This window comes from Antechinus flavipes, chromosome 4 (assembly GCF_016432865.1).
Source record: "Antechinus flavipes isolate AdamAnt ecotype Samford, QLD, Australia chromosome 4, AdamAnt_v2, whole genome shotgun sequence".
In the NCBI taxonomy this organism is placed as follows: Eukaryota; Metazoa; Chordata; class Mammalia; order Dasyuromorphia; family Dasyuridae; genus Antechinus; species Antechinus flavipes.
In genome coordinates this window covers 23,856,566-23,870,464 of record NC_067401.1, presented here as the reverse complement: position 1 = coordinate 23,870,464, position 13,899 = coordinate 23,856,566, and the positions used below count along the sequence as shown (strand labels likewise).

The 13,899-nt window shown below is 46.2% G+C and overlaps 1 protein-coding gene across 3 annotated transcripts in view; it reads right to left on the bottom strand.

Moving 5' to 3' along the window:
* Window positions 1–2,222: 2,222 nt before the first annotated feature.
* The window catches only part of RABGEF1 (RAB guanine nucleotide exchange factor 1), a 34,848-nt gene continuing 23,171 nt past the window's right edge, over window positions 2,223–13,899 (bottom strand). For 2 of the 3 annotated variants that reach the window (XM_051992036.1, XM_051992037.1), the window contains 6 exons: window positions 10,891–11,057; window positions 9,571–9,652; window positions 8,514–8,646; window positions 7,392–7,483; window positions 6,045–6,301; window positions 2,223–4,369 (listed from right to left, as the gene is read on the bottom strand). In XM_051992036.1, the coding sequence (XP_051847996.1) occupies window positions 3,971–4,369; window positions 6,045–6,301; window positions 7,392–7,483; window positions 8,514–8,646; window positions 9,571–9,652; window positions 10,891–11,057 (1,130 nt within the window). In that variant the 3' untranslated portion in view covers window positions 2,223–3,970. Of the gene's footprint in view, window positions 4,370–6,044; window positions 6,302–7,391; window positions 7,484–8,513; window positions 8,647–9,570; window positions 9,653–10,890; window positions 11,058–11,267; window positions 12,151–13,899 lie in introns of those variants that run through there. The other variant, XM_051992038.1, reaches the window with a different exon arrangement.

Below are 13,899 nucleotides of genomic sequence, written 5' to 3'. Positions count from 1 at the left end.
TGGATTCATTTTAAAAACAAGCTCTTCTTTTAAGGTACTCAATACTACAGGAATTGCTATGGGCTGTTGGAAGTGGAGAGAAGGGAAGAGATGCGGGAAATATGGTGGGGGAAGAAACATGATTCCATTTGCTACATCCAGTAGGCAGCCAGATGTGTGATTAGAGTTCCAAAAGACATAAGATGGACCACTAGACCTGACAAGTCACCTATGGAAAGATGATAATTGAATCCATGGGAGCTGAAGAGATTATCCAATAAAATGATACAGAAAGAAGAGGACTTAAATGGGAGCCTTAAGGTGCACCAATATAGTCAGTGGTTTAACAAGCACAATCATCCAGCAAAAGAGACCGAGGAGTACTCAGATACATGGAGAAGTAGAAGGCAGTGCCATGAAAACTTACAGAGGGGCTATGGGAGGAGAGGGGCATCAAAAGCAGTAAATACTGTAGAGGTGGATGAAGACTGGGGAAAAAAGGCCATCAGATGTGACAGGAAGTCATTGATGATTTTGGACAGGGCAATTGAGTGATGAGGTCAGAAGCAGACCGCAAAGGATTAAAAAGAAAGGGAAGAGAAATATAGCCAATAGCCTTAAGCTATTAAGAATAGTAGAAGCTAGTGAGTTTTTTCAAGATGGGGAGAATTGGGCCTGTAGAGAAGGCTGTTGAGTACCAGTAGAAAGAGAGAGAGGCTGAAAATTAGAGAAAGCAATGGGGGGAGGGGAATGCACTTTGCTGGAAAAGATTAGAGAGGATTAGATGGAGAGCACATGAAGAGGACCTGGCCTCGGCAAAGAGGTCACTTAAATACTAAAAAAGAAAACGGAGGATGATGTAGAGGGATTTTGAGGTATAGAGGAGGGGAGAAGAGGGAACCCAAAGTGAATTGTCTTTATTTTCTCGGCAAAGTGTGAAGTGAGGTTCTAAATTGGAGCATGGGTACGAGAGGCTTGAAAAGAAGAGACCTGGAAGAGCTTCTCTGGCAAGCACTGTAGAGAATCAGCGAGAGAGGACTAAAAGGATTTGCTGCCCTGAGAGCTCAGGTGGGCCTAAGTAACATCAATTTCCAGTTGCTACACCCAGTGTCCACATAACACTCCTCATAGGTCCCTGCCAATGCCAGCAGTGCCAATCAGTGCCTATGTGCTCATAGACGCCTCCCTACCAATGCCATCAGTGCCATCACAGTGATAGATTTTATTATTATTTTTTTAAATATATGTTAAAAGCTGGATTCTTTTACTTGCTTCTGAAGATGTTTACCAGTCCTGGTTGCCCTCCATACAAAGGAAACTAGATTCCTACTTTTCTTTAAGGAACGAGAGTGATTCTAAAGTCACAGCTCATCTTGTTTTGGCAACAATGATGGAGACTTTCACAAGTGGATTCCTTTTAAAAACAAGTTCTTTTAAGATACTCTGTACTATAGGAATGTCTCCATGCAGAGTGGCCCCTTGTGGATGGTGTCTCTTATTACATGTTTGATTGCTACCCCTGCATACACAGTCCCTAGATGACTATTTTTGAAAAAGGGCATGTGAATCACAGGTGGAATAAATAAACATTTATGAAGCCCCTACTATGTGCTAACTAGCTGGACTTAGTAACTGAAAGGAGCTACAAGCCACCTGTCTCCAATCCAGCTCAGTGTCCTCCTGATTCCTGGAATAACCTGAGGGATTGAGAGGTTTCCTGTAAGAGGCGGCACCTAAACTGAGTTCTGAAGGAAGCTCAAGGATTCATTTTTGGAGACAAAGAGAGCAAACATTCCTACCAAGGAGGATTGTCTAGACACGGGCCGGAGGTGAGAGAAAGAACAATTGAACAAGCGGCCCTGGTGGGATGTGGGGTGAGGGAAGGGAATGAACATGAAATAAGCCTGAGAAGGATCAGATCCTGAAGGCCTTAAAAGCTAACAGAAATAGGAGGCCCTGGTTAGTCCTTGGGCAGAGGAGTAGAGTGGGCAGACTTGTGCCCTGGGAAGATTATTTTGGAAGATGGATTGGGAAGGGCGAAACTGGAAGCCAGGAATCCAGTTATGGCATCACATCATCATCACAGCATCCGCCGCTATCCAAGTACAGGGGTGGTACAAGACAACGTCGGCCTGAACAGAGAGCCGCCGCCTCTATCTGACCGGGGACAGATGTGTGTGAACAGTATCCATGTCACAACCCACTTTACTGACAGGCAAGACACTCAAAGAATTCAGCCTCAGTGAGAGGGTGGCGTCCATATTTTTATTCCACAAAAGCAGTGTACAGCAGTAAGAAGTTTTGTACATTTGGGGGAAAGTGAGACTGTGCATGTACCTGGATTAGCACCTAGAGAATGCAAGGAAACCCGAAGGAAAAGCAGCCCCTTTCCAAAGAGTTGCCTGGGTTATAGATTATGTAAGAGCAGCAGCAGCAGCTGCTCAGCCACTGAGTTACCGGCTTCATCTATGGGAGCATTTCTGGGGACCGGTCCTGGCTGGGAGAAGCTGGGCACCAGGTGGCAGCTTATCCAATAAAGTGTGTGTGTGTGTGTGTGTGTGTGTGTGTGTGTGTGTGTGTGTACGTATGTACAGACATCACAACTGGGGCCCGAAATCACTGCAAGCTTGGGAGCTGCGCTAGGAGCAGGGAGAGAACAAGGAAGCCATTCCCAATGACGGTCGAACACGTCATCGCTCCAGAAGCTGCCTTGGGAAAGCACGGTGGATGCCCTGCTGAGACTCAGCCGAAAGAAGGAATGACAGAGGAGAGAAAATGTTCCCCCGGAATACAGGCCTCCCTCCTGTGGGCGGCCTCAGCAGTTTCACCCAATGGCAAAGTGCCGGGCTGAGAGGCACCGGGCCCAGAATGTACCGTTCAGTGGTTGAGGACAGCTGACGAGAGGGCGCGGTCTCTGCTTGCTTGTTCAGGAGCAGGGAATATGGGACGGCCGTCTTGGTCCATCCATAACAAGGCCGAGGCCCAAATGACAGGCACGGCTAGGCACCTATGACAAAGGGCGGGTCCTTAGCAGGGAGGTCATAGCCACTTCCGCCCGGGGCCACCACTGACCGCCGTTCTTTAATCCCCTCTGCCTGAGCCCTAGGCCAGCGGCCTTCACATATCAGCCGTCCTGAGCAAAGGAGACTCACGCAAAGATGGACCATCTCAGTGGTCAGGGCGACAGTGTGGTTCCAAGTATTTGATGGACTCCATAATAAACAGTGACATGACGTGAGGGAAAGACAATCGATACCCTGGATGAGGTCCTGGTTTGCGTCTGAACCTCCCGCTGACTGAATCACAGAGTCAGCACCCGCACCGCGCTACAAAAAGGGATCGGTCTTGAACACCTGAACATCTAAATTCTGCCAGGCTCGTTTAAAAGGGCCGAACAACAAACGAACAGTGGAGGTCAGAAAGGCGGACGGCCATACATCGTGTTACACTAAGAACATCAGCTCACACGTTGCCATGCACAGCAGAAATTCTGATTTTCTTTACATATTTACAATTCTACATATTTACTCATCAATATATTTTCCATCTTTTTAATTACAAAATAATCTCAGAGGTGGGGACAGTAGTACCGTGGAGTTCCCGCTCGACTCTTGAACGTACATGACCTCAAGCTAGCCGCCTTACGATTAAAGTGATGATTTAACCAAATCAGAGTGCATGCCTGGGAGGAAGCATTAAGAATTTGTTAATGATGCTAGTGTTTCTTAAAAATGACAACGGCTTTGTGTAGAAAAGGCAGGTTCAGTTAAAAAAATACACAAAAGCCTCATAAGAACCTACTTTAATAACTAAAATAAATAGTATTTATTACACATTAGCCCCACCCCCCACAACTGTACCTTGAAAAATGTACTCCTTTAACCCTCCTAAGCATGTCCTTCCTCCTATGCTGGCTTCCAATCGGCAGGAAGTGAGTACTGCGGCCTAATTTGGTCGGGGTCCCAGCCAACACTCCCCAGGTAAATGGACATCATCCTGCATAGACCTGAGGCTGCAGGGGAGGAGGGAGCTTGTCGTTTTCGACATTCTCCGAGTCAATGGCTGCTAGGGGTTGGCTTGGGGGCTTGATTTCCAGGGGATACTTCTCCACGATGTCCTGAACCTCCTTCGCAATCCCATCAGTCCAGTCGATGAGGTCTTTTTCCAGCTTCTTGGCCTGGCTCATGAGCCTTTCTTGTCGCTCATTCAGTTGAGAGAGAAGATCCAAGTTCTTATACATCTGTTTGACCCCTAGGCATGCATTGGGAGCCCAGCGCTCAGACTCCTGCTTCTTTGGAGAAGTCTGGCCGGACATGTAGCGATCAAAGTCCTCCTGACTTAAATTCAAAGACTGAGCGTCCAGTTTCTCGATGAAAGCCACCGCGCAACACTGCCAAAAGAGAGAGAGTGACCGTGAGCCCGAGAGGCACATCAGAAGCCCCCTCCGACATGGGGTCTGCTCTGTGACCCGAGGGAGGAAGGGAGAGAGGGAGGAGCTCTATGCTGAAGGGAGAGAGAAGGGCTGCTTCTCTGAAAAGTGCCTCCCTAGACCCTTAACGATGGCAGAAAGCCCAACAAACAACTCTTCTTGGGGGCTTTGCCCATATGACAAGACTTAGCCCATGTCAGCTAATGGACTTGGACCAGAGAGAGCTTGAGGGGCTGCCCCCACCCCTCAGAAATTCCTTACCTTTCTGGTCCCAGGCCAGCTTGGGCTCCTCATTCCACCACCCACAGCCACAGAGCTGCATTCTCCTTCCCTTCTTTCAGGCTCTCTTTCCTGCCTCCAGGCCCCTAAACACTATTCTTTTCACCCTTAGAATTTTTACTTTTCTATCCATCAATTACAAATTGCTCTGCATGACTATTTAATGACTTCAAAATGACAGGACTTCTCTCCATTTAACATGTGCAAGCTTAATAGAAAAGCAATCTTTGTGCCCCCACAGTCTGGTACTGGGTCCCTCACGAGGGTCAATAAATATCTGTGGGCTCTAAATTCTATTCAGTTCGTCCCTTCCTCTGCTTCTAGCAGACTCCCAGCTCCATCCTTAGCCTCCAAGTTCCTGCATAACTTCCTGAATTTTTATTCCTTCCACGTTTCCCCAAGACATTAACCAAGAGAGTGAGAACCTGACCTCTGAACCACCACAGTCTCATACCTAGCTGAGAGCAATAAAATATACATTTTCATTCCCATTTTAAAAAGGCAAATGTAAAAGTAAGGAGAAAAAGAGGGATGATCAGATTCCACTCCAGCCCATTCTCCCTTCTGGGGACTAAAGTTCCAAGAGCTAAGTGTCAGGAAGGGAAGAGAAGTCAGTGCTTTACCAAGGCCAGCTGAGCAGTGGCCCCACCAAGACTGGCATTTTGGTACCATGCCCTGAGAACATGTAGCCTCCAGCCCTTCCTTCCTTCCTCACCTGGTTTTCAATCACTTATGTGTGCTAGTAATATATATGCACATATGTATGAAATAACACATGTTAATATATAGTACAACAATATATCTAAAATACAAAGAAAGGAACAAATTTAACTGTTCTCAGGATCAGTAATAATGCAACCAGTGAGAAGTTCAGTGGTGGAAAACAGGCTCACCTCTTCCCAATTCTCAACTGGGATATTTTTTCTTTAAACAAAATCTTTGCTAAAACTATCACCTTGAGAAAAGGCATGAAAAAAAATTAACTCCAATGTTCCTTAAATTGAGGTTCAATTTAAACACAGTCAAATTTAATGGCTCTTACGAAATGGACTGAATGAGGAAAGAGCAGGTGAGACTGGTCATATTTTGCATTCTTCCCAATCCCATGGGGATTAAGCATTATACCATATGTGCTCTGGCTCAATAGTGGATAAGAAGGTGTAGATAGAATCAGGGAAAATCTCTGTTAAGGAATCAGTGGTAATCTATTGGTCAAGAGAAGTCTGTGTTATCTCCCCATAAGAAAAGTTGAAGATTTACTCCCAGCTTATGGGGCTTCCTCTGGTGGATCTCTCACCAAAACTGAGTGCCTTAACTGAGTCTAAGATACCAAGGGAAAGCTGAGCCAAACACCTACCAAATTGGTAAAGTAGTAGCCATCTTCCCCAGTCATCAGTCGGCTTGGATTACAAAAACGGGTAATATACTGGATGTTGGACTGCAGTCGTGGGGGGTTGCCCTTCAGGACAATGTAGATGAGGGTGGGTAAGAAGTCATCAGCTGAGGCTGGCTCGTTCTTGGTGATCTTAATAGCGTTGAAGATGTGTTTGCTGCATTTGGTGATGCAGGCCAGCTTGTCTCGGGGGACACGCTTGGAATCCATCTCAATAATGTCTACAAAACAGACAAAAGGTTGCCTCCAATCAAGAGATTCCTGGATGATGTACATCTTGTCCCAAGCTCACCCCACTTTAAACAAAATCCCATAAATGAAAACCTGGACAAGTCAGGAGAAACCAAGTTCATTGTTTGAAGGGTATTTTTTCAACTAAGGAGCTCTTCTAATGCATCTGACACTCAGAATCCAAACGGCATGTCCCCCTTATAAAGGAGAAGCAACATTCTCTGCACGGATGAGAATCAGCTCTTTGGAATACACTTTCTCCAGCTGTACCAGCCCACTTTATATTGAATTAATTGAAATTAATTTATACTTTCCTTACTCACAGCTACCACATGAAGTAGAATACATTTGATTACAAAATCCAACCATAAAATAAAAATCCTATTTCAATAATCAACCTATTCAGATCTAAACTGATGAAGAACCCAGTTGAGTAGATCTGCAAACACTTAAAATATGACTTTAAAGGTTTGTTTTTCTTTTTTCTCACTATGAACTTAAGTTTAACAAATGCAAATATTTCCATGTATGACAAATAAAAAAAAAAGCCAAGGCCTTGATGACTCTTGGAAGATTGCTCCGGATTGGTGAACTCGGTGGTTAAGAGTGTTAACCAGCGGGGAAGCCAGGATCCTGGGCTCAATCCCTACACAGACTCATTGATCGCATAGAGAAGGCAATTTTTGCTTTGCTCCACCATAAGGACTGAGAAAGACAGGATGTTTATCACAACCTGTAACCACTGCTGGAAAAAGGATGCCACATTTACATCCTCCTGATGAAGACAAGGACAATCAGCGGCACTGGTGAAGATGACCTCGCTGCACCATGCGTTTTCTCAGCATACAACATATGGGAATGCCAGGCAGATGAGCAGTCTGCATGCCCTGGTCATGGCACCAAGAAACAAGTAGGCACCACAGGAATTGAAGACAAGACTCCAATGGTCAGAGGCCCTTCTAGGGGGTTGGTCTCACCACACTCCCATTTTGGGCCAGTAAATCACTCCAGACCTACAACAGGAGCCTGAAAAAGACTCTCCATCCCCAACAAGTTAAACCTTGTATCTCTCTCACTGACCTGTAATGGCTTTTACGACCATATCAGAGACTTCTGGGATTTCTTCATTAACAGGGACACAAAGCATCTGTGGAGTAACCCAGTGTAAGGCTCTATAAAAAGAAAGAAATTAATGGCCGTCTGCCATGCCAGTAAAGAACTTTCGTAAGTATCTATGTGGGCAACTGAGCTTGCCAGTTTCTTCAGCTAAGGAAAAGTAAGGTGCTAAACCGTCTCATTGGGCAACCCAGGAATCAAATCCAGAGCCCTACGAAGTGTAGATATTCAATGATTATTTGGTATCTGATCAACAGGTATTCCCATCGGAGTACTTAGAATACCAAAAGCCCACCAATAACAAATGTGAATATTTATTAGATGAAATGAAATTATCCCAGAGAAGGCTGAGAGTTATTTGCAAAAGTTTCTACAAGGCTAGAGTTGTGCTGTTCTCCATCCTGGTGGAAGTGATAACACTGGGCTTATCCCAGGTAACTCAAAGCCAACAGGCCCAGCACTCAGCAAATACAGGGCCTAAAGCCAATTCTACCTCCCGCTAGCAGTGTACCTACAGCAGGCACATCCTTGGCACTTTGGGAGCCTTGATTCCTCTATAAAATGAAGGAGTAGAGCTACATCAGAGACTCTTCTGTTCTAAGCCATGGGTCCCTTTGGCAGACAGGAAGGTGAAGTCTGTGAATTGCTTCTTGGAAAAAGGTTTTAAATGGGTAAAGCAAAATCCTAAGGAAGCCAGCATTGCTGAAATGCAATATCATAAGACTTCACAAACAGTTCACAGACTGTGGGACTTGATGGCCTTTCTCTATTCTAAGTTGTTGGGAGTTGGAGGAGGACAGGGGAAGAGTTGTAGGCCCGACAGTGGGAGATTTCTGAGAGCCGGAGTTTAGACACTCAAATGGCATCTTTTCCTCGCAGAGTGTGATGCACATGACAAAAACTCAGTTGCTCTCGGTATGATTTGGGTGATTCCCAGGATCAGAGGATGAACAGAAGGGCTCCTGCCCCTCCTTAGACTTCCATCACTGCTGTGGTTGTACTGCTGCGAATGCCTGGCACTGTGTCTCCTGACTCAAGGTCATTCTAAGCCCCGATTCCCTCCCCCAGTCCAGATAGCACACCCACCTGATCCGCTTTTGAACAGCCAGATCCTTCTTCTCATCGTCAGTGGTTTCCGGACAAAACACATACTTGTACAGGCGTGTCATGACGTACTTCTCAATCTGATCCATGGCCTTCTCCATCTTCTCTGGGGGCACTGGGAAATATACGTTCACATCGATTAGAAACCCCCAGGGGAGCTGGACCTTTGTGTTAACATTCCCTCAGTGGCCAAAAAATGCCATGATATCCCCAAGCTGGTTTAGCCAGAAAGTAACGTTAAAGACAAAGGAGAAATCTGGTGGCCACACACCTTGGAAGTAAAACTATCCATGTGACCCCCTCCCCCCCTCCCCGGCAACACACATACTCTCCTACATACATGAGTGTGCATTTTCCTTCCTTAAATGACCTGGTTTTTTTTTTTTTTTTTTCCCCTGCTGAAGCAATTAGAGTTAAGTAACTTGCCTGGGGTCACACAGCCAGGAAGTGTCTGAGACCAGATTTTTAATCGGGTCTTGTCACCTCTATCCATTGCACCATCTAGCTGCCCCAAGACCTGAGTTCTTAATCCTGACTTTCAGAGTGATTCTTCTCCTGACTTGGCCCGTTTTCATTTGTGGGATTGGAAAGAGATGAACGTGGGATACAGAGTCTAGTCTGAGGCAACACTCAAAACCCTATCAATAGCTGGGCTGGGTGCCCAGAATTTAATGAGGGGAGCTCCCCCTCCTGCTTAAGAGAACTGTCACAGCTGGCACAGAGATGCGTTCACTGAGCCTGAGCCCTTTCTCCCACGTCCCCAGGTGAAAGTCCACCAGCACGTGTGCCCACTTGAGAGACCAGCGCGTGTCCCAAGTACACACTAATTCTATCTCGTGGCCGGACGGATTGCTTTGCCATCCATTGGTCCCTCTTTTGCCTGTTTGCTGTGATCAGATGATAAATGTGGCTCCCTTGGATCTCTAAGGGTGTGATGCTGAGCCCAGAAGGCCGCAGCAGCTTCTCTGAGAACAGGAAGCCCGGGAGGCTGGTCCCTGTGGGCACTAGCTACATGGCGGGACAGAGAAGAGGCTGTTACCTTTCCCCCGGGTCTGCAGTCTCTCGGCCACGTTCTGGTAAAAGTCCTGGGCGTGCTCCGACTGCTCCTCAATACTCAGCTCCTTCAACAGAGTTCAGACGAGACACAGTGAGACAAGGTCAGCGGCACGGCCTCAAGCCGCCCCAGCCAGTATAAGAACACAAAGAAGCTGCCCCAGTGGTTCCCTTGACGCCGGCCTTGGCCAAGCGAACGGGGGGGTAGGGGGGTGGAGGGGCAAGAGCTTGCTGACTGGGCAGTCTGCATCTAAACATCATTTCCTGTAACAGCCTTCTGGCCTCAGACGCCAAGGAAAAGCAAAGGAAGGCTCACCCCAAAGCATCCTGCGTGGCTCACCTCAGGCCAGCGCCGAGGCCTTCCTACCCTCTCCTCCAGTTTTCTCCCAGAGATACCTCCCCTAAACTCAGCAAACACAAAGGAAGCGGGAGCCACACAGAGGTAAACTGAGGCAGCACTGTCTGATCAAACATGACTTAGGGGAACCAGACCAATGCCTGTTTACTGAGTAGAGTGAGAGATGCCGAGGGCTATATGGAAAAACTGTAGTTATTTGTTCAGGGCTTCCTAGTGCCAGACACCTGCCAGGTACTGCGGAGACAGACACAGAAAGCTCCCTGGATAAATAAATATAGGCTCCATGCCAATGGAATAGAAACAAATGGGCGGCGGGGGAAGAATGGAAACAGCCTTCAGAGGGAGAAAAGGAGGCAGCCCTGGAGCTGAGCCTAGAACTCTAAGGAGGGACTCTTAAGAGCACCAAATCCCAGGTCTGGGGGCAGTCTGGGAAAAGTTCTGAGGGAACACTCTGGAGTCTGGCTTTGGAAGCTCCTTCTGACTTTCTGGGAATCCTAAACTTGTTGAACAGCAGAGGGGTCACATGCACATCTCCCTGCTCTCCTTGTCCCGACCCCAGCCTTTTGGCTCTGTAATGAAGTCAGCAGGTAACCTGGGCCACCACTTACTCCTCTGGGCCAATGAGCTCTCAAGTATTTCCAAAATTTAGACACAAGCATGACCTGCCTGCTCTGCCTGGTTTCCCAATCAGTACAATGGAAAGACATCTATAAAGAAAGCATCCCTTTGCTGCTCCTGGCCACCAGTCACAGGTGAGCACAGGCCTCAAAGGCCTGTCTGGAGCCTGTTGGGTTTCCTCGCTGCTGGTTTTCCTGCACCAATGGGGGATCCAAATGAACTGCCGACACGGGTGAGGTTCTGGCTCTCACTCTGCCACAGGCTCACTGTGTGGCATGGGCATCTCCTGGCTCCCTTAGCCCATGTGCCCAACCAGGTGCCACCGCTTACCCGTTTGTGGTGCATGGCTTCCAAAAAACTCTTGGTCTGCTTGTAGATATCTTGGCCTGTTTTGTGGAAGGTCTTAAGAAATTCTATGAACTCCTTGGACGCCCTGTCCGTCTCCAGGCTGGCCTGCCGGTGAAGGGAAGGGCTCGCAGCTTTTGCCTCCGGAATCTCTGTTGGGAAGAGCAAACATCATTAGGCTCATCAAGGGAAATGATCCATGCCAGTTACAGTTTAAAGTTTGTGGCTTAAGGCCACTGGAGCTATGTATAACCAGGTTAAAATGGAATTAAGGCTCTTTCATGTTTACCCATCTGACAACTTGCCTAAACCAGGCTGAGCTTCCACAAACAACCAGCAAGCACAACTCTTAATGGAAGCACCTGTGTTAGGACAAGCCGCTGCCGGACAGTGTTTGTAGGTGAAGCATTCTCACGCTGCTCGCTGCCAAGATCTCTGGGAAGTGCCACCCGATGCTTTTCCTCACTCACTCTGAAAAGCCACAGAGGATTTGGAAAGCAGATTTTATTCAAAAAAATCTGGATATCACAAAACAGACAGTGGGCAAACTGACAATGGGCAGATGTGCTCAAGGACACAAGAGAATTGTGGGCGGTTGAAGAAATGATTGGGCCATCCCGGCCTGTCTCAATATCCTACTGTCCAAACCCACCCCTCTCCCCTGTCCAATACTTGATAAGAAAGGAAAAAACTGGATGTAAACCAGAGAGGTCTCAAATGAGCTCACCCATTTCTCAGTCTGTCTGCCAGCCCCATTCAACAGGAAAGAATGAGTCTGGATGACTGGTATACATGAGCATGATGGAATATAAAGAGCTGGGGAGAGACTGAAAACATGTTCTAGGCCATTCCAAAAATCAAACCTCTTCTCCATTACCTCCCCCATCCCACAAAACAAACCCACTTCTACATGCAGAAAAAGGACTGTGATTTTTATGGTGACAGACATGAGTAAAAAAAAAAAAAAAAGACAGAGCTCTTCCAAAGAAAAAGGATCTCCCTCCACAAAATCTCAGCTTGCCAGATCTTTCGGGGCCTTTTGAGTCTTCCTGACAGAATTCTGCAGCTTCCACCCCGCTCCAAATGTAGAGGAACCATTACTGGTAATTAGGGACACCCACCAGCAAGCTTAGAAGTCCTGCTTATCCAGGAAGAGATATAATACATTCATGAAGGAAATGTTTTTCTGAAGAAGTAAATCAACCTACTCCAGCACTCTGTATGAACATCTTTGGATTTTATGCATGAAACTCTAAACTTCAACAAAGATTTAAGATAATAAAATTCAATATCCCAATTAGAGTGATTAATTTACTCAATGAAGGAATCATGTGCCAGCTAGTTGGTGGATGATACACACTAATAACTGGAGCTATCAAATTGAGAAATCTACTTCTCCCTCGATGGGGTATTAACTGGCAATTAAGATGATACAGCATTAGCTCAAGTCAGTTTTAATTTTTCTCATGTTAAAGCATCAGGGCTGAGTTTTCCCAAGTACTATCAGGAAATACAGCAAAAGAAAACTGTACTTTTATGGTTATCTTTCAGTTTAACTTAGAACAAAATTTATGTGTAATTTTAATTCACAATTTGATATTTCAAAGGTAAATGACACATGCTCTAACCTCCTCCCAAAATTTAAAAGAATCGTATAAGCTTAAGAATTTAAGCTTCCTCTCAATCCAACACACTACAGAAAGAATCTAAGGATCACAAATTCAGAGCAAGAGATCTTAAAGATCATGAAATCCAACTCTTTCATTTTACAGATGAAGAAACTGAGGCCAAAAAATTTAAGTAACTTATAGAGAGGGAGCCACTTAGTAAGATGTTAAGCCACTCCCACATATTCTTTCTATGATCATGACATAAGAGGATGGCAGGTACCAGAGGGCAAAGATTCAAATTCAATAAATATTAAGCTGCCCACTAAATACCAGCCTATCTCATAGGGAGGCAAGACCTCCCTCTCCCCAAATACTTCCCCAATTTGATGACATTTTGAATTGACAAATTTTACTTTTTAAATGCAAATAGGGTAATTAAGCCTGTCATGGACATCTTAGTGTGAATTATTCTAAAACTGTTTAGTCAGTTTTGTTTCTTTCAACTACCTGAGGTCATCTTCCCCTAAAGGAATGAGAATTTTGATTGGAAGATGGGGAAAGGAAGACATAGAACAAAATATGGCACAGAGGGAACTTGGGAGGACTGGCTTGGTTATGGCCTTGCAGGGGAAAGGAAGAATGAGAGGTCAATAGAAGAAGAGAAAGAGAAAACCAGAAATACTCGTTTTGCACGTCTGCCTTGGGCTCGAGTGCAAATTGCCTTCCAGGTGTCCACCCAAAGTAATCCATAGGCCCTGCAGAAAGCAGTGCCCACAGACATTGCAGCAGCAAGTCTGAAGTTTTAAGTATCTCATCCCCACTATTAGAAAATCCAAAAGATGAATGCCCCAGTCTTTTCAGATTCATTATCAATCCCTAAATATTGACAGGGGTACCGGTGTAGACACAACACAGTGCTACTCTACACATGGAAGTAAAGCTGATTGCTTAAGCAAAGCAAGTCCCAGAGAACCCCAGCCCCTGCCCCGTTCCACCCAGCACTGAGGAAAGCTAGTTTAGGAAGGAGCTACCACAAAAAGAGCAGAAGGAAAGGCCCATCTGGGGAAGACAGGCCTGGTCTAGCCCCCACCCTGTTGCTAGCTCACAGGTTCCCAGCTAGACCCCCTCTACGCAAGAAGAGGATGTCAGGGCAAGGAGGCAAGCTTTTAAGTTTGCAACTAGGATTGTGCCACTGCAGGGATCTGGGATCTAGGAGGCCTAAGCGGCCCCAGCTGTGCCCTGCCCGTGCTCCTGGTACCAAGTAGGCCCGGGTACAGGATCCTGCCTCCAGGATTTTTAATGTGACTTTTAGGTCTCCCATCTGATGCATGTTGAGTTATTTTCCCTTATGATAGTCTTGAATTAATCCACACCCAAAGACATA